General features: G+C 42.0%; 1 protein-coding gene across 1 annotated transcript in view; it reads left to right on the forward strand.

Moving 5' to 3' along the window:
• The window catches only part of LOC139374099 (UPF0606 protein KIAA1549-like), an 83,791-nt gene that overhangs the window by 23,898 nt on the left and 34,829 nt on the right, over nt 1-25,064 (forward strand). The window contains exons 3-6 of the mRNA XM_071115094.1: nt 18,702-20,915; nt 21,163-21,251; nt 23,604-23,763; nt 23,931-24,061. Of these exons, the coding sequence (XP_070971195.1) occupies nt 18,702-20,915; nt 21,163-21,251; nt 23,604-23,763; nt 23,931-24,061 (2,594 nt within the window). The remainder of the gene's footprint in view (nt 1-18,701; nt 20,916-21,162; nt 21,252-23,603; nt 23,764-23,930; nt 24,062-25,064) is intronic.

A 25,064-nucleotide genomic window follows, 5' to 3' on the forward strand; every position in this document is an offset into this window, starting at 1 on the left:
TTCAATATGATGGTTATTACAATATTTCTGTATAAAAGCATTTCTACCGACATTTCTCCCATTAATTAATTTTACCGACACAAAACATCCCACCTTGTCTAGCATATTTTATTTTGTCAACATTGGGAAAGTTTACCTACAAATGTTGTTTCCATCAGGGCTGGTGTGAAATGTTTTATCTGACATGTACTTTACTCGCATAAAAAGGTTGGATAGAAACCTGGTTAAAGACACATCCTCCTGAGTCTGGCAAGTAGAAGCAGTAGTAGTCAGCGGATGTGGCTCTGCTGTCTCTTGTGATCTTCCCAGCGGCTCATGACTTCTGAAAGATTCAGTAGATTCAGCAGCAGCACCGCTTTGAATTAGGCCTTAATGTGATGATGAAATCACCATACTGATGAGTACGTCTCTACTCCAGACTCCAGACTCAATTTTCACACTGGTGCTATCATTTTACAGCCACACAGAGCAGATCAGCTCCTTTGGACTTCTTCAGTTTTTTGCCCACTGGCAACAATGTATGTTTTTCCCTCACTGAAACAGACAGTTGAGGTGACAATGAACTGAGCTTGAACTGTCTCTGAATATATGTTTTCAAGGTATTTACTATTTAGTAATTCTAGACCAGTGGCAGTGAAAGGAGGAATATTGTCTACAGGGCTCTAGTTCAGCTATCTGTGGCTGTCTGCGGGTCTGGCCTCCGTTTGTGTCGAGACCTGTTTGTGGTCCTTACTGATCACCATACAGTTCAATTCAGCACAATGAAAGGTGATGATAGCTGACTGCAGAAACAGCATTGAACTATCAGCCCATAGCCCATAGCTTTACCTCCTTCAAGACCAGAGAAAAAGGGCACTTTAACAGTTCCTAGGTCAAATGGACCATGGCGACTCTGGTATAATTGTTCCCCCAGACCCAACAAAATCCCTGCTTCTACTTGACTTTCTTATACTTCTGCTCTTTCCTTGTCTCTGTGAGTGAAAACTGGTCTGGTTTGGTTTCCAGCATTTTCACACTATAGGCTACCCTGGTCCCAGATCTGTTTGTGCTGTCTTGCCAACTCCTATCATTGTGAATGACCATAGTTAGCAAGACCACACAAACAAATCCGGGACCAGGCAACAAAAAAAATGATTATGCAACTCAGAGTCCAAACTAGCCTTGGCTAATTACGAGTAGCATCTGTTGCCATGTGAAATGTGATCTGTGCGGGATGACAATGGAGCTATTCATTAGAGCAGGGAGCCAGAGAGACTGATCAATGGGCAGCAGCCTTCAAAAGCCAAACACTGGGGTGCTGATGTTGTTGCCAGGCCCCACCAAACAGAGTTCCATTGAACCACAACTCCAGTATGGCTATCTTTTTCTGCCCTTTGAAGCCAGGCTGCGTTATTTGGCATAGGGATCGCTTTCAAGGATAGAGGTAGTCTAGGTCAGGTCAATGTAATGGGGTTCAGAATTCTGCCACAATTCACAAGATGATATGAAAATAAGCTATAGGCCTAGGCTATAAACAAAATACATGTGTTTCTTATATGAATACTGTAGATAGGTTGGTATCATTTGATATTTCTGTGAAAATCATCCCTAAATCTAAGACCTACCTCTTAGTTGTGTTACGGTATAACACTGACCCTCAAGCTAAGAGCATGGAAGTATTTTCTTTTTTATCCTGGCTGCTTATTACCAGGACATTTTCATCCAAATGACCTGCTGTAACTACCAGTAATAGGCCTACTATAGCCTAGTAGGTACCAAGATGAGACTGATTTGTGAAGGTTCTACAGTGTTTTAGGACATCTGCTAGTGATTTTTCAGCACCATCTTTCTCTGTTTTTAACTAGGCAATTTTCCACTGCAGTTTTTCAGTCCCACAAAATGTTCACATCTAAATATTATTATTGTACTTCCATTGATCCAGGGCAATCACTGACAGCTCACAGGTTGGTGGTCTTTGGCTTGACATGGGGGTGTAGTAGGTTACAATATTTGAAATAACATTTAACAAATGAAAGAACATTTGAGGGATTTTTCATATAGAAGTTGGTGGGTAGGCTATACTGGTAGGCCTAGACCTATATGTCCAGGCTGTATCACATCCGGCCGTGATTGGGAGTCCCATAGGCGGCGCGCAATTGGCCCAGCGTTGTCCGGGTTTAGCCGGGGTAGGCCGTCATTGTAAATGAGAATGTGTTCTTAAGACTCGCCTCGTTAAATAAATGTAAATAAATACAAATGTCCAGGTCTGGACTGTGTGGTCCTAGGCTCTCTAGCCTGCTTGTGCTTATCATACGCTGTCATTTGTGGTATTTGTATGAGTACGGTCTGAATGCAGCCCTGGCAACAGGTTTTTATCAGTGATTCAAGGTGCAGGCCTCTGTTTCCTGTTGTATTTGTGCTACAGAGTATTCCATAGTGAAAGCCTCTCTCTCCTAATAAGACCATTATGTCTCAGTTTGTAAACAAACCTGGAAAACAGAGTGGAAGCCTGGCTGTGTCAGTCAGATAACCGAGAGGTTGTAATGTCATTGTTGTGAGGAAGGTAAAGAACACCAGTTGGGAACTCTAGCTTGAGCTTCTCAATTGAGCATAGTCTTTGAAATATGCACAGGGTGTCTTTTTCATTATCACAATCATAGTTTTACGCTCCTGTTATCACACAGGCATAGAAACATAAATATACATTTGGAGTGCTTTCTATGGGGTGTGAAAAGAAACACACCACTGTTGTGAACTCGGTGTGAGGTAAAGCTCAACATTTGGCAGAAGGCAACACTAATGCCATATTGCTCTGGGTACAAATCACTCTACGCTTCAACAAACGGCTGCAAATTATTTATATATTTCTCTCAGCAGATGGTGCCGCTCAGTCCGGCCTCTTGAGGTACTGTGGGCTAAATTGTTTAATGTTGTTTTGGTTCCTCGTCCTCTCTGGTCTGCACCCTTAAGTAATGTAGAGAGGAGATTCAGCAACATTTGGAAGACAAATGGGATTACATTTAAAAAAAGCTTCTTTATTGCAAAAAGTAGAACAAACGTGTTTCGGCTTTTAAACATTTAAAAATGGCCTTAGGGACCAATCACAAGGAATATGCCAATAAAAACATGTGATTGGTTAAAACAGTTGTATTGGTTAAAACATTGGTTAAAACAGTTGCACCCTTTAAGTAGCCAGACTCACTCAGCCACCCAACCTAGCAATAGACCACCCTCGGCTTATATAGCCGACTTCATTGATAAGAATGATTTCCTTTATGAGGTAACATGTTATTCTGTCCCAGTCACAGTGTTTACTGTCCTAGGAGCAGACCTGAGAATAGAGGAGACAGACAGAGGAGAGGAGAGCGTGGAGTGACACAGTCCTCAGGGCTTCTCCAGTTACAAGCCTCCCTCTACCCTCATGTTTTTCAAAGAAAATCTGGACCGGGGAGAGTGGAGGGGATGGAAGAGGGTGGGGAGTGGGAGAAGACGCATGGGGAACTTGAGTGTTCTTCAATGAATTACACAATACTTCTGCAATGGAAAGGTCTTGTTCTCTGGAGAAAATCTCTGGAGAACAATTTGGTTGCTTAATAACTCCTCTACATCCCTATTTTTCTTCCTCCTCGCTCTCCCCCTTTCTGCATCTCTTCCTTTCTCCTGGTCTCCATCTCAAAAAGACTCCCCTCTGGCTGGGAATTGCCAGGGACCTTATGATATGATATCACGGTACTTGGTCCCAATACGATATGTATAGCGATTCTCACGATTCTATATGTATTGTGATTGCATGCTACAATTTTATTTCAATTTGATGTTCCAAACATATTGCTCACCATATGAATGTTGCAGAGAGATGAGAGTGCATGAGAAAATGAGTTTTGATCAGTCATGGAAATAAAAAGTGCTGAAAACATGTTGGCTCACTATTTAAAAAGAAGATCAAGCTATAGGATAAAAAAAATACCAGAGTTTTGGTGCAGGTACAGCCGACTAACGCAACCTAGTAAAATATATATTTTTACAAATAGATACTTTTAGTCAAAGCATCTGTCTCAAACCCTAGCTAGCTGTCCTATTCAGTGATTATTTTTCTTAAAGTAGACAAACTTGTTCACGTTTTCAGCTCCTCTAGAAAAGGCTTCTAATTTTGACCTTGTCATGGGGACTCGCATCTTACGTAGGATTTTAGTTTTATCGTTACTTCCATAATTTAAGCAAATGTGAGCAGTGAACATGTGGGAAAGCAATCGATCAACAATAACGACAATCCTATAACATGAAACCATTGACTTTTAGTGGGAGGGGCGGTCTGCTCAGTGCTCGGCTGTTTCTCTCTTGGATCTAGATCTAATGAAAGGCAACTGATAAAAACAATGGAATCTTTCCCATCTTAAAAGCTTCCCAGATAAAGCGAACGCCAACACAGATTGTGCGATTGCACTTGGGGTTCGCAGCCGACTGCCAGGCTCAGAAGAGCCAGTCATGTGAGGGGCTCTGCTCAAAACAGAACCATGTGTGGGCTTGTAGTTAGTATTAATACCAAAATACCTTTTTCTTTGCCCACCTCTCCCTTTTTTCAAATTGCACAATCATTCAATTACTTTTTTACTGTAAGGAGCCTGGCAAAAATACAGGAAATTATATCATTAGTATTGGTATCTCAGCTTTCCCTAGAGCTCATATAGGTCAGGACCTAGGCCTGTTTGTGTGTGTTTCCCAGCAACTGATTTAGACTTAGAACTAGGCCTGCCAGTGTGCTTTTCCCAGCTGCTTGGCTGAAACATTTTTTTTTATCCAATTCTGATAATGGAAGGTTGGTGGGTTCTTATAAAGTTTTCCATATGTTAGTACTGGACTGTTCAGTTTGACTCAGGGGGTTTCTGCGTTTGCTCGAAGCTGTGTGTGTGCGTGCGTGTGTTTATTTTGTGAGTTTTATCATCGACTCAAACCCAGACGGACTGCTTGCTTTTGGCTCTCTGCTTACAATGTTCCTATCTGAAAAAAAGAATACTTCTGTTAGCACCAGTCAAATCAGTCTAGACACTGTGTGATAAAATTACCCTTGTCTTGTCTAAAAACATGCATTGTCCTCTATCTGGGTACTCCAACTAGGCTGTAAATATACCATACAAGCTTTCACAGACTCCAAAACAATCTACACAATGTTCTTAGCTTCGGGAAGCCTGTGAAAGACAATTTAGAGTTGTGAATGCAATGATATGCGGGTTGTTCAAAGAAATGAGTGCCTTGTGTGTCCCTTTTGATATCTTAAGTAGAAATTGTGCACAAATATTGCATTTTAAAAGCCTTTTATATTCAAAGATGTGCCCTTTTAATATAGTTAAAAAAATGTATATGAATAAAGACTTGCTAAAGTGCGTTCTGACATGTCCCTCTGACATGTCCCTCTGCATCCTCTGTGACTTCCAGGAAGATTTTAACCAACTTAATCCCAACATTTATCCAAGTTTTCAAGATCATTGTAAAGCCATATGTCCCGTCACTCCGGCCTCTAGGTCACCAGGCTGCTTGTAAGGGTGCACACCTGTCACCAGTGTTACACGCATAATGACACTCACCTGGACTCCATCACCTCCTTGATTACCTGCCCTTTAAGTCACTCTCTTTGGTTTCTTCCCCAGTCGTCATTGTAGCTGTTTCATGTTGGTACGCTGTTTGTGTTTCTTGTTTTGTTCATTTATTTAAATGTATTCACTCCCTGAACTTGCTTCCTGACTCTCAGCATACATCGTTATGCCATAGTTATTTTGTTGCTTTGACAAATTAATTTCTGAAGTTAATATTTATTTCAAGTGATTCGTTTTAAGGAGAGAGAAAATGTTACGTGAACTGAACTCTCGTTTTAATATGGTGAAAGGGGTACTTAAAAAACAAAACATTGAACATCTAATAGTCAAATCATAGTTCTACTCTTTTTGGACATTTCCTGGTGTTTTGTGGTGGAAAACTGAGCTGGTCAGACATAAAACATCAACTCTGTTACCAATAGATAAACAGGCTCAATGGTTTAACTTTTTTAAGTTAAGCTTGCATTAATTTGTTCCTCCCTGTTGACTTCCTTTCCCCCTGGGATTTATTTATGATTTTAAAGCCCCAGTGCAGTCAAAAATGTTTTTTTCCCCCCTGTGTTTCATATACATTTTCACACACCGCTGTGCACAGACTTTTTGGGGGGCATGTGCACAAACACATGGCACCACCCAAAAAAATTTCCCACAACCGCGGGTCAGAGACTCATTGAGCAATTATTGCACGAGGGGAGGGGAAAGCAGAACATTAGAAGTATTTTTCAAAACTATTTTGAACTGGGGGAATGCTGCACTTGTTAACAATGTCCAACACAATTCTAGTCAAAATAGAAGATTGTAAGAAACACTGTAACCTACCATTACATTATCCAACCCAACTCCATTTGTTGCCACTATCATGTATCTGTGGTTTTCAAACTTTTTTTACCCATGACCCCCAAAAGGGAGTGGTACAGAAGTTGAGACTATTGAGCTCAGGTGCATCCTGTTTCCCTTGATCATCCTAGATGTTTCTACAACTTGATTGGAGCCCACCTGTGGTCAATCCATTCCCCCTGGGATGTATAGATGATTTTAAAGCACCAGTGCAGTCAAAAATGTTTTTTACAAGTCTCTGCTTGGTAAAGCCTCGCCTTATCTCAGCTCACTGGTCACCATAGCAGCACCCACTCGTAGCACGTGTTCCAGCAGGTATATCTCGCTGGTCACCCCCAAAGTCAATTCCTCCTTTGGTCGTCTTTCCTTCCAGTACTCTGCTGCCCATGACTGGAACGAATTGCAAAAATCTCTGAAGCTGGAGACTCACATCTCCCTCACTAGCTTTAAGCACCAGCTGTCAGAGCAGCTTACAGATCACTGCACCTGTGCATAGCCCATCTGTAAACAGCCCATCTATCTACCTACCTCATCCCCATACTGGTATTTATTTATTTGTTTATTTTGCTCCTTTGCACCCCAGTATCTCTACCTGCACACTCATCTTTTGCCGATCTACCATTCCCGTGTTTAATTGCTATTTTGTAATTACTTCGCCACCATGGCCTATTTATTTCCTTAACTTACCTCATTTGCACTCACTGTATATAGACTTTTTGTTTTCTTTTGTTCTTCTGTATTATTGACTGTATGTTTTGTTTATTCCATGTGTAACTCTGTTGCTGTATGTGTCGAATTGCTACGCTTTATCTTGGCCAGGTCGCAGTTGCAAATGAGAACTTGTTCTCAACTAGCCTACCTGGTTAAATAAAGGTGAAATAAATAAAACATTAAATTGATTGTACATGATTTGGAAACACATACACCTGTGAAGCATGGTGGTGGCAGCATCATGCTGTGGGATGTTTTTCAGCGGCAGGGACTGGGAGACTAGTCAGCATCGAGGCAAAGATGAATGGAGCAAAGTACAGACATCCTTGATGAAAACCTGCTCAGGACCTCACCTTCCAACAGGACAACGACGCAAAGCATAAACCCAAGACAACGCGGGAGTCTGAATGTCCTTGAGTGCCCCAGCCAGAGCCCGACTTGAACCCGATCGAACATCTCTGGATAGACCTAAAAATAGCTGTGCAGCAACGCTCCCCATACAAATAAACAGAGCTTGAGAGGATCTGCAGAGAAGAATGGAAGAAACTTCCCAAATACAGGTGTGCCTAGCTTGTAGCATCATACCCAAGAAGAATCTAGGCTGTAGTTGCTGCCAAAGGTGCTTCAACAAAGTCCTGAGTAGAGTCTGAATACTTATGTAAAATGTTATTTCAGTTTATTCTTAATACATTTGCAAAAATGTCTAAACTAGTTTTTGCTTTGTCATTATGGGACATTGTGTGTAGATTGAGGAAATAACAATTTCATCATTTTAGAGTAAGGCTGTAACATAACAAAATGTGGAAAAGGTCCAGGGGTCTGAAGACCTTCCGAATGCACTGTACTATAGTCATTTTTGTATTTAAACCTCTTGAGATGGGGAAACCATGTTTCAGTTTATTATATGCTCTTTGTGGCAATGTTAAAATTAGGTGAAACATGCTTTTTTCCCCACCAAGTTTCATTACTCAAAAGGCACCGAATTGGTGTAATGACCCTAGATCTAAAATACACACTCTATAGTATTGTCCTTTGGGATTCACAACTGAGACGTTTTTCTATATTTTCCTTCCAATGGCAGAATATTTCATCAAACAAACGCTGCTTTTCTGGCCATAGTATTGCTTTCTCCATCTAGCCTAAAGCAGTGGGCAACTGGGAATTGAGTAGAGTTAAATGGGATGGGTTGTGATAGAATCACAGACATCAGAGATGTTTTTTCTGCGGACAGGCCTTATCAGGTTAGCTCTGTTTCAGAGCTGGGATAGGTAGGATGTGTGGGGGGGATAAATTACATTTTCACTCGCTTCAATGATTCATATTGCGTTGTCAAGTCCCTCCGGTTCACACTGATCGTGGCATGTGCAGAAAGTGGACCATCACAACTTTTTCCAACTGATCTGTTCATAGCGCCTGCTATCCTGAGTGGCACAGTGGTTTAAGGCACTGCATCTCCGTGCTTGAGGCGTCATTAGGCATCCTGGTTCGATTCCAGGCTGTATCACAACCGGCTGTGATTGGGAGTCCCATAGGGTGGTCCACAGCGTTGTCCAGGTTTGGCTGGTGTAGGCCGTAATTGTAAATAAGAATTTGTTCTTAACAAACCTTCCTAGTTAAATAAATTCAGGCTGTATCACAACCGGCTGTGATTGGGAGTCCCATAGGGTGGTCCACAGCGTTGTCCAGGTTTGGCTGGTGTAGGCCGTAATTGTAAATAAGAATTTGTTCTTAACAAACCTTCCTAGTTAAATAAATTCAGGCTGTATCACAACCGGCTGTGATTGGGAGTCCCATAGGGTGGTCCACAGCGTTGTCCAGGTTTGGCTGGTGTAGGCCGTAATTGTAAATAAGAATTTGTTCTTAACAAACCTTCCTAGTTAAATAAATTCAGTGCATCAATGTTGAGGAAAAGTAGCAAAACTTTTGTAGTTTGATGGCTAACGTTATATCTTTAAAAAAACTGCACTAGAAAGGATTATCAACACATACTGAGCAGCTCACGTTATAGACATGCATGCTACATGGCAGACCAATCCAAATTCATCTTCTGGCATGTCCAGCTCATCCATTATCTCAGCCAATCATGGCTAGCGGGAAGGCTCCTCCCTTTTTCTGTGGCTAAAACACTAGGCTTGTAATTGAACAATTATTTGTATTTACAGATGGAATACAAGTTTGTTATTAAGGCACATGAAAGTTTACATGTTCCAGAAGGCATTTCTGCTCATTTTTTATACTAAATAAAAAATAAGGTGTTCAAATGCCTCCTTTTGAAGTAGTGATGTGCTACATAAGCCTAGCTTATGTGTAAAATGTAGTGTGACACAAATTGCAGTCTGTAGCCTAGCCTAAATCATTTTATCATGTCTTTCTGCTTTATCAAATCAGGCACATTTCCCCTAAAAATAAACATCCTAATCTCATGGAGATTAAATGGGTACACAGAGTTGATATTTGTTTCCATCCTCGAATCACTGCTCTCTACTGTCGCACAGTGCCCTCGCATTGGAAAGTTAATGTAGTTATCATTTAGGGCTTATGATCATTGACCAACACATTTCCTGTATAAATATTATAGTTGGAAAGGCTACTTTTTCAATCTTGAAAGACCTTTGAGTTCTTGGCTATAGATCTTGATGAGGATCCTTATGTATCAGGCCAGAATCTATAGATGTTTTTCCTTAGAGGAATGTTTTTATTTCAACAAAATGTGCAAGTGAAGTGTGTGTACAAGGCTTGCCTCACATCTGTCAATGATGCACCCACCTAGAACAAACCCTGTAGAATGAGGTCTGCTATTTTTACTCTCTTTCTCTCTCTGAACAATCCTATTTAATATCATTGCTGGATGTGATCCCATATAAAAAAATAAGGGATAAATAAAAGTAGTAGACAACAATAAAACGTAAGACAGACGATCCATTTGGCACATCCGCATAAATCCAGCCAAATGTCTAAGCCCAGAACCTATGATGTTATAAATGGTTCGCCATCATCAAGGCTACAGGCAAGAGTTAGCAGTACAGTAGCAGACCATCACAGGACCCTACAGCCCACCTGCCAGCAACTCCTGGGCTCAAACTGGTTGAGTAGTTACTGTACATTGTCATATGAACAGACCTGTGTTGCTAGTAGACATGGAATTCTAAAATCAGACACTCTTTCATCCACAGTCTTTAGATTGAGTGAGGAGTTCAATATTTCTAATCAAGACCATTTGGGCCAGTGTGTAGATGGCATAGCCGGCTGGCTATTCATTAGGTATGCAAATGAGACACATCAAGGCCCCACCACGTGCAGTAGGAATAAAATCTCATTAGGTGGAGATTTTTCACATAGTGAATAAATGAACCTCCCACAGCATTCATTCTAGAATGCTGTCAGACGCTAATGAAATGGCTTTGTGGATGAGGAAATTGACAAATGTAGCCTAGCATTTTTAATGAAAGGAATAAAATCATTTGATTACTCATCAATAATATTTCGCTAAACAGTAACCATTTGAAAAGTGTCATTATTACAGTATAATAGGCTACATTCCTTGTTGACCTGGACTTTGAATGTTAGGCTAACTTAAAGTTAGGCCTACACAAGTAAACGTGTCATTGGCATCATTAATGTCCTATTTTGATAAAACATGTTATTTATTTATCAAAGGCTACCTTGAGAACATCTGTATTTATTAGGCAGCAGCTACTCTTCCTGAGGTCCAAATAGATTAAGGCACTTACATCACACATAAAACAAAAGATCATAACATTATTATACCACTACATGCAGTGCATTTGGAAGCTATTCAGACACCTTGACTTGTCCCACCTGTGTGGTGTGGGTGATTGTTTTCTGTTATGTGTATGTTACCTTGCAGAACTGTTAAGTTTCGTTCTCCTTTGTTATTTTGTTTAGTGTTCTCTGTTTAATAAGTGTAATAATGAACACTTACCACGCTGTGCTTTGGTCCTCACCTCATTCCAACGATGAGCGTTACACCCTTCTTACATCAGCTGATGTCACAAAGTGCTTTACAGAAACCCAGCCTAAAACCCCAAACAGCAAGCAATGCAGGTGTAGAAGCACGACGGCTAGGAAAAACTCCCTAGAAAGGCCAGAACCTAGGAAGAAACCCAGAGAGGAACCAGGCTATGAGGGGTGGCCAGTCCTCTTCTGGCTGTGCCGGGTGGAGATTATAACAGAACATGGCCAAGATGTTCAAATGTTCATAGATGACCAGCAGGGTCAAATAATAATAATCACAGTGGTTGTCGAGGGTGCAACAGGTCAGCACCCCAAGAGTAAATGTCAGTTGGCTTTTCATAGCCGATCATTCAGAGTATCTCTACTGCTCCTGCTGTCTCTAGAGAGTTGAAAACAGCAGGTTTGGGACAGGTAGCATGTCCGTTGAACAGGTCAGGGTTCCATAGCCGCAGGCACAACAGTTGAAACTGCAGCAGCAGCACGGCCAGGTGGACTGGGGACAGCAAGGGCTCAGGTCCTCCGAGAAAGGGAGAATTAGAGAGAGCATACTTAAATTAACACAGGACACCGTGTTAATATATCCAGATATAACAGACTGATCCTAGCCACCCGACACATAAACTACTGCAGCATAAATACTGGAGGCTGAGACAGGAAGGGTCGGGAGACACCGTGGCCCCATCCGATGATACCCCAGGACAGGGCCAAACAGGCAGGATATAACCCCACCCAATTTGCAAAAGCACAGCTCCCACACCACTAGAGGGATATCTTCAACCACCAACTTACCATCCTGAGGAAAGCCCGAGTATAGCCCACAAAGATCTCCGCCACGGCACAACCCAAGGGGGAGCACCAACCCGGACAGGAAGATCACGTCAGTGACTCAACCCACTCAAGTGACACACCCCTCCTAGGGAAGGCATGGAAGAGCACCAGTAAGCCAGTGACTCAGCCCCTGTAATAGGGTTAGAGGCAGAGAATCCAAGAGAGAGGGGAACCGGCCAGGCAGTGACAAGAAGGGCAGTTCGTTGCTCCAGTGCCTTTCCTTTCACCTTCACACTTCAAGCCTGTCCTATGGCATGCTCCTTTTGCCAGCTCAGCACTTGACATTTGTGTTGCGATTATGTAATATTTCATGTGGTCACTCCAAGGGGGCATCCGTGTGCCTGTTCCATGCCAGTTACAGGAAATGCACGCCAATATGCACCGACAGAAAATGTACTTGTTTTTCACAAAATGGATTAAAACGTTGTGGATACATTTTAGATTGACACAATTTCCTGTATACAGCTTTTTAAAAACCTGCATCACAATACTGAGAGCTTTGCCGTTTGTAAAAGGATGTATTTGGGTGTTTTTGTAGTCTTATTTTCATGTTTTTCGCACACCCTGGAACTGCAGAATGAGGCTCAGGAAGTCAGTTGCTGCTGGGGTAAGTTTTTCAAAACCAAGTGAAAAAAAAATGGAGATTTCTTTTTTTTTTGGGGCCCTTATATAACAATCCATTTACATAAAAAATACAGATTAGGTTCCTAAATAGCGAAACTCTTCTTTAATGTGTAGTGACCTTTAAGATGGTGACCTGATTTAAAGATGTGTCAGTAATAGCAGGAGGTTGGTGGCACCTTATGTGGAGGATGAGCTCGTGGTAGTGGCTGGAGCGGAATCAGTTTAATGGTATCAAATACATCAAACACATGGTTTCCATATGTTTGATGCCATTCCATTCTCTCTGTTCCAGCCATTATTATGAGCCGTCTTCCTCGCAGCAGCCTCCACTGAATCCGAGCGTAGCTGATTTTCCTAATTGCAACAGTAAATACATTTATCCTGCACCGCACAGGGGTGATGCGGTAATGGTTTGGTGTTCCATAAACTCCAAGTAGCCTCTGACCTTCATTTCTGTACCTGTTGTAGAGACCAGGGGACCTCAAATGTTTTCTGGATAGATGGGCTTAGTGTTGAAAGCAGCTCATTAATGTCCCAAAACACAGAGCCAAGAATGAATCAAATCAGCAATGGTCCAAATAGTGATTGACAAAGTTCAGAGGTAGCCTTCATGTTTGGCTTTATGTTAGACTACTACTTCCATAAGACCTGCAGCACAGTGAGCAATGTGCCTTTTTTACAGTAGTTACTCACCTCCACTGAACTTGTGCCTGAGAGCTAGGCTCAGTCATCCAGCAGGGACCCTGAGACCAGGCAGAGTAGTGCTGAATCATCTGCTTGCCTTTTGTGGTGCCTCTGAGCCTAGTAGCACAATGTCCTCATAGGCTCACTAGATCTTCCTTCCCAGCACCCATCAGCCAGCCACCCAGCCTCTTTATCTCTTTTGTCTTATTAATGGTCAGGAGGAGGAGGGTGGGGGAGTGTTACCCAGCTACTGGGCGTTCAAACGCTTGGCACGCTGTGACGCCATGTTGCGGTTTGCTAGCTAGTGTACACTGGAATATGCAGGCACTGGCAGTAGAGACTCATTTTCAGGAGGCCCAAGAAAAAGGAACATGTTGGCCTGATTAGGGTGCCCTATGATAGCATTTAGAATGTTTTCCTCTTAGGTGCAGCCAGCCGCTGTCTAGATCTAACATGGTGACTGAATGGGAGCACTGAAGGAAAGCAGATGAGCTATCCCGAAATAACCACTTGATTGAGTTCAAGTTCATCTCCACAAACAAGGTTCAAATGCATCATAGCCATTCTAGATGTCTGAGCAGCTGTGGTTATTCGGCTAGATCACTCAGTGGTTCTCGTAGTTTGGCCTGTATGATGATGTGTGTGTTGAAGAGTTTTCTTGTACAGTGCCTTCGGAAAGTGATGCTTGGCATTCAGGCCAAAGAGTTTAATGTTGTTTTCATCAGATCGGAGAATCTTGTTTCTCATGGTCTGAGAATCTTTAGCTGCCTTTTGGAAAACTCCAAGCAGACCGTCATGTGCCTTTTTACTGAGGAGTGACATCCATCTACCATAAAGGCCTTATTGGTGGAGTGCTGCAGAGATGGTTGTCCTTCTAGAAGGTTCTCCCATCTCTACAGAGGAACTCTTGGAGGTCTGTCAGAGTAACCATCGTCTTCTTGGTCACCTCCTTAGCCAAGGCCCTTCTGCCCCGATTGCTCAGTTTGGCCGGGCGGCCAGCTCTAGGAAGAGTCTTAATGGTTCTAAACTTCTTCATCAAGGATGATCAATGGAAACAGGAGGCACCTGAGCTCAATTTAGAGTCTCATACAGTAGCAAAGGTTCTGAATTCTTATGTAAATAAGGTATTTCTGTTTTTATTTTTAATACATTTGCAAAAATGTTTAAATAACCTGTTTTCGGTTTGCCATTATGGGGTGTTGTGTGTTGATTGCTGAGGATTCATTTTTATTTAATACATTTTTGACTTATTCTAATGTAACAAAATGTCAAGGGGTCTTAATACTTTCCGAAGGCACTGTATATTTTCAGCTGGTACTGTGGTTGCTTGGATGTGCACAGAGAGCTCATACAGAGAGCAGACACATGGCAGGTGGTTACTGAGTCACTATGATGAGTCTGGTTGTGGCTGTGCTACTAGCATTGCCTAGTCAGGCTCTGAACAGACCTTTTTTTCGAACATTTCTCTAAGCGTCCTCTCAAATTAAATTATGGACAATAATTTCTCCATCTCACCTGACAGTTCATCTCAGTGTAAATACACCTGACACAGAATTCCTCCAGAAGGCTCATGTTGACAGTCTACGTCCTACAAGATAGCATCACATTTACCATTAGGTGGTCACCTCACTCAGCTGTCTGATCTGCCTAGTGGTCTGTGGTGGTTAATTTCTTTACTATCAAATGAGGAGAGACAAACTTCTCACACAAGTCAGAGTTATACTTAAACTAAATCTTTAATCACTTATTAATAAGGGAGCAGGTCAATACAACGCACACATATAAAGTGAATCAATTGAGTGGTCTACGATAATGATGGCTGGTCAACGATTCACGCTCCGGTGATTTGTTGAGAGCCCCGTGACAAAAGTACAAAGGTATTTTATTGCCAAGATACACCCCTTTCAACCTACATGACAAACAACTGATGTATAGAATGGGTCACAAGGTTAAGATCTGTATTAAAGATACCTAGAATTCATAGCAGACAGTATCTGCTGTGTCAACAGTTTTCATTGTGTAGAGACCAGTGCCGTGCCCCCCAACTGCATACTGGAGCCCCATGTTGCCCTGGTACGATATAGAACAGAAACATTAACTCATGCTCTGGAATGCTCTTTAGATTTGATCACCCAGAAGATGTTGTAAATCTCCTGTCAGTGTTATCTCCCAGAGGCCCATCCTGAGTAGAACACACACACACACACTAGTTATAAGAATCCTCTATTCTGTTGCATAAAACAGCCATTTGATGCAATAAAAGTATTATAACATAATCTTGCAATTTTCCACCATAGGTCTATCTGACAACATAAACTGAGTGTACAAAACATGATGAACACCTGCTGTTTCGATGACAGAATGACCAGGTGAAAGCTATGATCCCTTACTGATGTCGCTTGTTAAATTCACTTTAAATCAGTGTAGATGAAGGGGAGAAGACAGGTTAAAGAAGGATTTTTAAGCCTTGAGACAATTGAGACATGGTTTGTGTATGAGTGGTGCAGCGGTCTAAGGCACTTTATGTCAGTGTTAGAGGTGCCACTACCGATCCTGGTTCAATTCCAGGCTGTATCACAACCGGCTGTAATTGGGAGTCCCATAGGGTGGCGCACAATTGTCCAGTGTCGGGTGAGGTAGGCTGTTATTATAAATAAGAATTTGTTCTTAAATGACTTGCCTAGTTAAATAAAGGTACAATAAAATGTGTATGTGTACTATTCAGAGGGTGAATGGGCAAGACAAAATATTCAAGTTCCTTTGAACTTATGCCAGGTGCATTGGTTTGTGTCAAGAACTGCAATGCTGCTGGGTTTTTCACACTCAACAGTTTATTGTGTGTATCATGAATGGTCCACCAACCAAAGGAAATCCAGCCATGAGTCAACATGGGCCAGCATCCATGTTGAACGCTTTCGACGTCTTGTAAAGGCCATCCCCCGATGAATTGAGTCTGTTCTGAGGGCAAACTCAATATTATGAAGGTGTTCTTTATGTTTTGTACACTCAGTGTATAGTTTCGCTTTCTGGTTCTCAAAGTTCCCTGATCCAACATTACCCAGAACAAGCCTTTGTTTGGACTTTAAGTGCAATGGTAATGGATTTATAGAATCAGAATATAAACTAGGCAAACTGATACAGCTCTTTGGAACCTAATTTGAAGGCTTACTGTGAATTATTCAAAGTGTTGTAGCGTGGCACCCATGGCTTCCTGGCAGCTCACACAGATCCTGCCCCGGAAGCACACACACACACACACACGTCATGTGCGCACACACACAAGCACATACGCACGCACACACAGACAACACACGTGTATTCAACTCTAACTTGTGTAATCATGGCAGTTCCCAATTAAATCATGCATAATGCTTAAGTTATGCAAGAAGCAAATTACTTTAGAAAAAGGCAGTTGGCACTCTCTCGTCTGGCAAGTCTGTCAGAAATGTACTCACTGCCTCAGCGAAGACATTGGCCGTGTCAGCACTGCAGTGCCTAACAAAACCCACCCTAAAAAATCACTAGAATTTGTAACTGTAGGTTTGTGAGGGCTTTTGTATAATAGCTACAATTGCTTGTTGGTGAGGTAGAATGGGGACATCCATCATTCCAAGGTCAAGCACCAGAACATTTTACAGTAGCTAGTTGTTCCTACTAGAGCGCTTCAGTCAGTAGCTCATTTTGGACCCTTAAGGTAGAATGTCCTGAGGTTTTTACTATGGAACATATGGTCCCCATACATCTCAGTATCATCATCACACATGAAAGAAATGAGGCTATACACACACACATTGAATTATTGTACACACTAAAGGCATTATAGCACACCATCGCAAAATGTGCCCTGTGTAACCCATTTGTTACTGCTTAGGCTAAAGCTGTTCCATGATGTTTCTGGGGATTACTTTTATGTCATTTCTGTGGTCCACTTTGTGGCTGCATTCGTTCACTGAACACTGACTGTGTCTGTTTCGTTATTCAAAATACATTTTACAGCCACTTTGGCAAATGGTACTGCATTAGTTAGACTAGGCACTGTAGTGATCGTAGAAGTACACAAACACAATGTCACAGCCTATAAGTGGAATTGTAATGTTGGTTGGTGTGTTTTTGCACGTGGCCTACTTTGAGAAGGCTAGTTTTTCAGGCGATTCATAATTGATATGTTGGATTCACGTATCCATCTCAACCAAAATTCTAAGTTATAGAATAGGACTAAATCAAATATGATTTGATTGAGATGAAGATGTGAATCTAACATATTTTATTTATTTATTTGTAGACAAACTGGAATTAAGTCAGTGACACAGATGGAACTATCCAAGCAGAAGATACATCTCCTTAAAATGTTTATATTTGGTTGTGTTGACAACCAAAGACAATGCAATGCCACTTGAAATTCAATAACTAGTGTATTAACTTGTGCACAAGTTAACAAATGATATGATGGATCAAAATCAACCAGAGCTTGAAACCCTCAGGCATATTAACCTAGTCATATTTTGTTGAATTCTGCGTTTAGTCAATTTTTTGTTGAATTCAAACAATTACTGTTGATGACTTTGCAAATGCTACATAGGCCTAAATAGCATCATTGATGATTGATAATATATGTTCGCATTTCATTTGCTCTGTCAAACCTACCTTTTGGAATGTATTCAATAGCAACAGTGAATTGATTTCGTTTAAGTGGAGCTCGTGCGGTTATTCTCACGATAGCACATTGGTAATAGTCAGTGACAAATATCATAGCTAAGCAGGTCTGGGCTTGGTTTAAACCTTGGATGGGAGACCAAAGGGTAGCTGTAGATAGATCAATTATCCAGTAGGAGGTGCTGCCCAGTCTAGTTTTTTTTCTGATAGTGGATATAAGTTTAAAGGTACAAATTCAACATATTTCATACACTGTTTTTCTATGTTGAAATTTGGTTACCATGATGACATAATTCTGTGGTGTAAATTTGACCCTCAAAACAACAGTTTACATTGTTTTCTGCGTAGATTGCACGTCACAATACGTTAAAACAATGTTGATTCCACCAGTTTTTGCCCAGTGGGCTGCTACTCTAAAGGCTAAAGAGCCTGATAGAACGTATTTGAGACCTATCCTATTAATCAAATCAAATTGGATTTGTCACATGCGCCGAATACAACCTTACAGTGTCGTTTGATTTAATCATGCAATTTTGTTCAACATTTATAGCCTACTTTGTTCTTTGAAGAGTGATGGATGGCTTCCTTCTTGGTCATTTCCAAGGTTGTTGTCAGAACTCACTAAGCAAGAAAATGAAATAAAAAAAGGTTCACCATATAATAACAGCAATAACAAATCGTCAATGAGATCATATTTCTTTCTTAGTCAATTTGAAGAACAGGCTATTTTCCACAGTACTCTAGGTGTCGCAATGATGATCAAATATTTCAGTGCAGTCTTAGTTCATGTTTGATATGTTGTTGTCATTTCTTTTTCAGTAGACTGGCCTCCGTTGGATCCCACCATGTTGGAAGAGTTTCAGGAAGAAGTACCAAGCTGGACTGAATCACCCTCAGCCTTATTAGTTTCACACACTGATGCCTCTGAGCACCTAGATGACACTACAACTACAGCTCTCCTTTCACCTGGTCCCCTACCACTTGAATCACCTTCTAGGTCTAGTGACCCCCTGTCCACTCCCCCTTTTAGCTCTTCGGAGCCTGAAATTGTCCTTCAGAAACACCCTGAAGGCCCAGCCCGACTCTCAAGGGACATGAAGCTCTCTGGGCCTATCTCAACCATGGCAGCTACCTCTTCAACCCTTGTTACAGTACCACACCAGAAGCTTCTCGGACCACAGTCCAACATATCCACAACACCCTTGAACTTCTCTACAGCCACCAGTGGGACAACGTCTCCACAGTTTATTGTCCCACACTCTAATGAAAGAGCTTCAGATGAACCTCCATTATTACCCCCCAGCAACCAGCAAGACCCATCAAAACAGAGAACTCCTGCACTTATGACATCACTTCCTGTTGGACCCCTCAACCTGCCTAGACTGCCTGTTGACAATCTGGTAGATGTAGCAGCCCTATCAGACCAAGCCAGCCCAGAGTCTAGACCTAATCCAGATGTGTCCCTGAGTTTAGGCGATCTCTCGCTGGATCACAGCGAGCCCTCCAGTAGATTAATAGATCTGGATCACCTGCGCCCCAGCAGTGAGCTCATGCAGAAGGATGATGCTGCCCAAGGTATTTACATGCTCCTGAAGCCATCGCCTGAAATGCAGCTGGCTCCCAGCTATGTGCCTTTCCTGAGCCCACAGACCACGTCCTCCTCAGCCGAGCCCACCATGGTCCCTACTGAGGACTTCTTCCCCACCAACACCATGGAGGTGGACTGGGGCTCCGGAGACCACCCGGAGACCGTGACCTATATGGGCTCGGAGGGCGACGACTTCTCCCTGGTCACCAACCTTCCCACGGACATGTACGACCTGGAGGACTCCAATGCGGAACGCTACGACACCTCCTTCCCCTCCAGGGTTGGCGTGTCCTTCTCCTCGATGCGTCACGTGACGTCTTCACTTAGTCTCACTACAACAGATCTCAGCTCTGGTGTTAGAAGTGTGGCCCCCACATCTGTTCCTCCCTCTATCCATCCATATCCCAGTCACTCAATGCTAGTCTCAACACTAACACCTCAAGGTAGTCTACCAGAAGGTTCAGGCGTAGACTGGACAGATACCTTCACTGTTGAACCAACAGACCTTCTCCTACCAGACATGAACAGCCTGGAGTACTACACCATCCAGCTGACCAAGGATGACTCTGAAGAACACAGAGGCACCAATGTGACCACCACCTCCAGACATTTCTCCCTGATGTCCATCAGCACCATCCACATCATGGCCACCAGCACGTTAACTGAGGACCCCAGCCACATGCTCACAGCCCCCTATGGAGTGGAGGTCCAGCCTTCTGACAACACTACCTGGATTAAAGAGTCCTCTGATATATCTGGCTCAGAGCCTCTCAATACGACCACAGCAGACGCCACGGAGATGACTTCTCTGAATTTCTCAGTGCCGTTCCTGGAGCCTTCATTAGCGCCAACCCCCTCCATGGACCTGTCATCCTCCCTGTGGGGTGTCACTGGTCAGGTGTCCTCCGGGGAATGGATTAGCCCTGTGGCCACCTCCAGTGTCGGACTGGACAGCAGCTCTGTATTAGTGTCTGTGCAGCCTAGTGCTATGGCCTCTGAGACAGACATCCAGTGGTATGTGTCCCCCACTGCCACAGAGACGGCCCTCCTCAGCACCTCTGTCGCCTTCACCCCAGTGCCTGGTCAAACAGAATTACCCCCCGATGTCACCTCAGGCCCCACAGAGCGAGCCACAAATGCCACCACATTTCCCCCGGTGTCAGTCATGGCTGACCAAGGTATTGATACGGATAGTCCTGTCACAGCAGTGACAAACGTCAGCCAGAGTACACTTAGCACCGTAGACACCCCCTCCACAACTGATCCTGCCACCACCACTACTACTACCACCACCATCACCACTAAGGCCTCTACAACCACTGCTCTGGCCACCACCACTACCACCACCACCCCCTTAAACATAACAACCACAAAAAGCCTGCCTACAACCATTGGCCGCCAGTACCTCTGTAATGTCTCCAAGCCTGTGTACTTTGTTAAAGTCGGTAAGTTGAATGATCTTTTTGTCGTGTTGATATACTTTTTTAATGACAGGAACATTGTGTGGGTTGTCAACTTGATCAATGCTACGAAGATATAATTGTCAACTCTGAAGTGTTATTCTTTCACTTTTCATATGAAAATCATGGTTTGTGATTTAATGTTTTGAAAATATTGTACACTTAATTAATCTATAACAAGATGTTCTCAATTAGACATGATAGAGATGAGATGTGCTTCCACCCTCTGCAGGTTTTCCCCCTGGAGCCACTGTTGGATATGCCAAATCCCAAATCCGAGACATACTGAAGACTGAATTCAATAAGTCAATTGAACTGCAGGTACATTATGATGGGGCACCATGGGCACCTTTTATTGGGATTTTAAACTTAACTTCAATAATTAATGTAATGGATAGAAATAACAGCAGCCTTTTTCTTTAGTCTTTATAGAGTTAATGTAACGGATTTCCTCCTCTTCGTCTGATGAGGAGTAAGGATCAGACCAAAGCGCAGCGTGGGAAGTGTTCATGATGATATTTAATTAAAACTCAGAACACTAAACAATAAATGACAATGTGAATTTACAAAACCGAAACAGTACCGTGTGGCCCAAACACTCACACGGAAACAAACACCCACAAACCAAAAGTGAAACCCAAGTGAAACCCAACACAAAAACCAACATAGAAAAACAAACAGACTGCCCACCCCAACTCACGCCCTGACCATACTAAAACAAATAATAAAATAACAGAACTATGGTCAGAACGTGACAGTTAAAGTTAAGCTAGGTTATACATAAATGATTCCATAGGCTCAGTCTGACATGACAACTAGGGCTAACCTCTAAGTGCTGACACTGTTAGCTTTTCATTACATAGCTTACTCCCTAAAGAAACCTCTGAACAGCTGTTGTGCAACATGCTCTGAGTTTTAACCCTTTGGAGCCTAAGCTCTGTCTAAGCTGCGGGGGTGCTAAGATAACATATGGAATTATTTTAAGATAGTAATACCAAGGAATATTTAGCTATTTGATTTAGAATTTTTTTATTAAAACCTCTTACTTCTACCCCTTCCTTTTTCGAAAATTCTGTTAAAAATCGCGCAACTTTTCAGCGTCCTGCTACTCATGCCAGGAATATAGTATATGCATATGATTAGTATGTGTGGATAGAAAACACTCTGAAGTTTATAAAACTGGTTAAATCATGGCTGTGACTATAACAGATCGTGTGTTTCATTGAAAAACGCAAGAAAAACTGCTCTCTGAAAGCAAAAAATAATTTCCATAAGTCACTTCCACCAGTTGTTAAAAGAGAACAGAATTTAATGGCAATCTGCCTGCAATTCATACAAATTCCGCACGATGGCGCCATTGTCCTAATTTTCAATTGAATTAATTGTTGGAAAATCCTTCTATCTGAACTCCATTTTCCCAGTCTTCACCCGGATGCAGTTGAGGGAGATATCAGATGGCATTGTTTTTGAAGTGAAGACCTATTGAAGAGACATCGCCCTGTAATCATTTTGATAGATTATAAACGTTTACTAATACCTAAAGTTGGATTACAAAAGGATTTCGAAGTGTTTTGTGAAAGTTTATCGTCGACTTTTTTAATTTTAAAAAATTACGCAGCGTTTAAAAACGATGATTTTTTCTGAATGACACAACTTCCATACAAAGCTATTTTGGGTATATATGGACCGATTTAAACGAAAAAAAGACCCAATAGTGATGTTTATGGGGCATATAGGAGTGCCAAGAAAGAAGCTCGTCTAAGGTAATGAATGTTTTATATTTTATTTCTGCGTTTTGGGTAGCGCCGGCTATCGCAAAATCTGTTGTTTACGTGTCGAGCTGGCATTTTGGGGGGTGCATGCTATCAGATAATAGCTTCTGATGCTTTCGCCGAAAAGCATTTTAAAAATCTGACTTGCTGGCTAGGTTCACAACGAGTGTAGCTTTAATTCAATACCCTGCTTGTGAATTTTGATCAAAGATTGAGTTGTAACGAGTACATTTAGCATTTAGCGTAGCGCATTTGCATTTCCAGGGGCATACTTGGGACGTCTGCGTGTCAAGTATTCTCAAGAAGTTAAAACATTATTGGGTGAAACATTGATTTTGGCATTACTGCTATTAGCCAATAGAAACGCATTGAATAACAGATTCCCTACATGGAACAACAGATAGTCACCAATAGATTTAAAGGAAGCTTGTTCTGAAGTGTCTGTCCTATATCTGAGAGATATAAGAAAAATCAGGAAACATTTTTTAAACATTTATCCCCTTATTTTAAGCAGTAAACTATTTACAGTACCAGTCAAAGGTTTGGACACCTACTCATTCAAGGGTTTTTCTTATTTTTTTATATTATTTTCTACATTGTAGAATAATAGTGAAGACATCAAAACTATGAAATAACACATATGGAATCATGTAGTAACCAAAAAAGTGTTCAACAAATCAAAATATATCTTATATTTGAGATTCTTCAAAGTAGCTACCCTTAGCCTGATGAATAAGATATATTCAACTGCATTTGGAGGATGGTAGATATTGAAAGTAAGACAAAAAGACAGTTGAATTGAAAGACTTCAAATACAGCCCATCTAAACTAAACTAGATAAGTAACTATTATTTGCAATGAAGAGAAGTTATAATTATGTATTTTCTGTGTCTTGGTAAAGGTTGCTAAGAGCCCTCCAGACTTTGTGTTCCGGGCAGTGTCGGGTCCCGTGGTGTTCACAGCCATATCTGTCATCAACGCCCTGCGCCAGTCAGGCCGACGCTTCCAGCCCATCTCACACTACTGGAAGGTACCAGACCACCAGTACCAAGTCCACTCAGGTAAGAGCACTGTTCTGTGTGGAACTATACAAGCCACTTCTGAAATAGAGATTTTAATAGTGCATCCCCAGTAGAATGGTATGCCAGTTTTTGTTTGGGTCTTCTGCGCTGTGCAGGATGTGTTTGAATGTTTAGACTTAACCTTGCCCTTCTGTTTCCCTGTCCAGTGCTGCAGTTTGTGCCCAGCCACGTCGACGTGCGAGTCTGCAACTTCAGCGAGCGCATTGAGAAAGGCCTTACCATGGCATACGCCGAAGTGCGCCGACGCGCACAGGAGTCCACCAACTTCACTGTGCACGTAAGCGGAGACCTACTGAAAACACTGTAGCACTCCAGTCAACTAAAATAGAGCTTCTCCTAATGCTCTGTTTTCATTACCAGTCACTTACTCCTTCCTTGGATTTCACCCCCACTTGTGATGATCATCTGGAATCACCCCTAATCACAACCCATTTATGTCAGAAGCACTTAGCTCACACATTTATTATTACTAAAATATCACTGGCCGTGTCGCTGTGCTCTCCCTGCTAGAACTCTCTAAGAGCAGCGTCTGCTGAAATAAATCGGGAAGTGGAAAGAAAGAAAAGCTCCTCAAGAGAGTCGGTTGGCCAGGAAAGTTCAAAACGAATTGGGTTACTGTGTGTGAATGCAGCAGCAGTAGTGGCTTGCTTTGGATTTGGGAGAGAAAAGAAGCAGGATCTGCTTGACTTAATTGTAATTGTTGAGGCTTGGGGAGTGACAGGGAGTAATGGCTGAAATGTGTGGTTTGTGTAATTGTGTGTGCTGCGGTAATACAACCTAAGTGCTGGTCTCAGCATACAAGTCTGTTTAGATCAGTGGTCACTCATTCAATACCAAAATTATCAGCATAGGTTTATTGATTCAGGTTCTTGCAGAGGTTTTCCACTAATTAAGTTGAGAAAGTGCTTTTTGTCTGTTCATGTTTGACGTTCTTGAACGTAGCAAGCGAGAAGGATATGGAGAGTTTTCAGACATAGATTTCATACTCAGTCAATGAAGGGATTATACTGGGCATTACATTCATATCTGGAAAAGGCCATTGAAATTATGGCAGTTCATTTTATTTTCAATTCCCTTTCTATTTCAATTCCACAAATTAAATGAAATCAATTTGGCCCAAGCTCTTCTTCTGCATCACACTGTATGCTCACATGTGGTTTTATTGGTGACAGGGTTTGTTGTGCTGTCTCTTTTGACCATTTACTGAACTTTTGAAATGCATCACCAGCTCAAAGACATTGTGGGCTCTATTTCTATCAGCTCGCTTGCTCTGAGGTGGG

This window comes from Oncorhynchus clarkii, chromosome 2 (assembly GCF_045791955.1).
Source record: "Oncorhynchus clarkii lewisi isolate Uvic-CL-2024 chromosome 2, UVic_Ocla_1.0, whole genome shotgun sequence".
NCBI classification, from domain to species: Eukaryota; Metazoa; Chordata; class Actinopteri; order Salmoniformes; family Salmonidae; genus Oncorhynchus; species Oncorhynchus clarkii.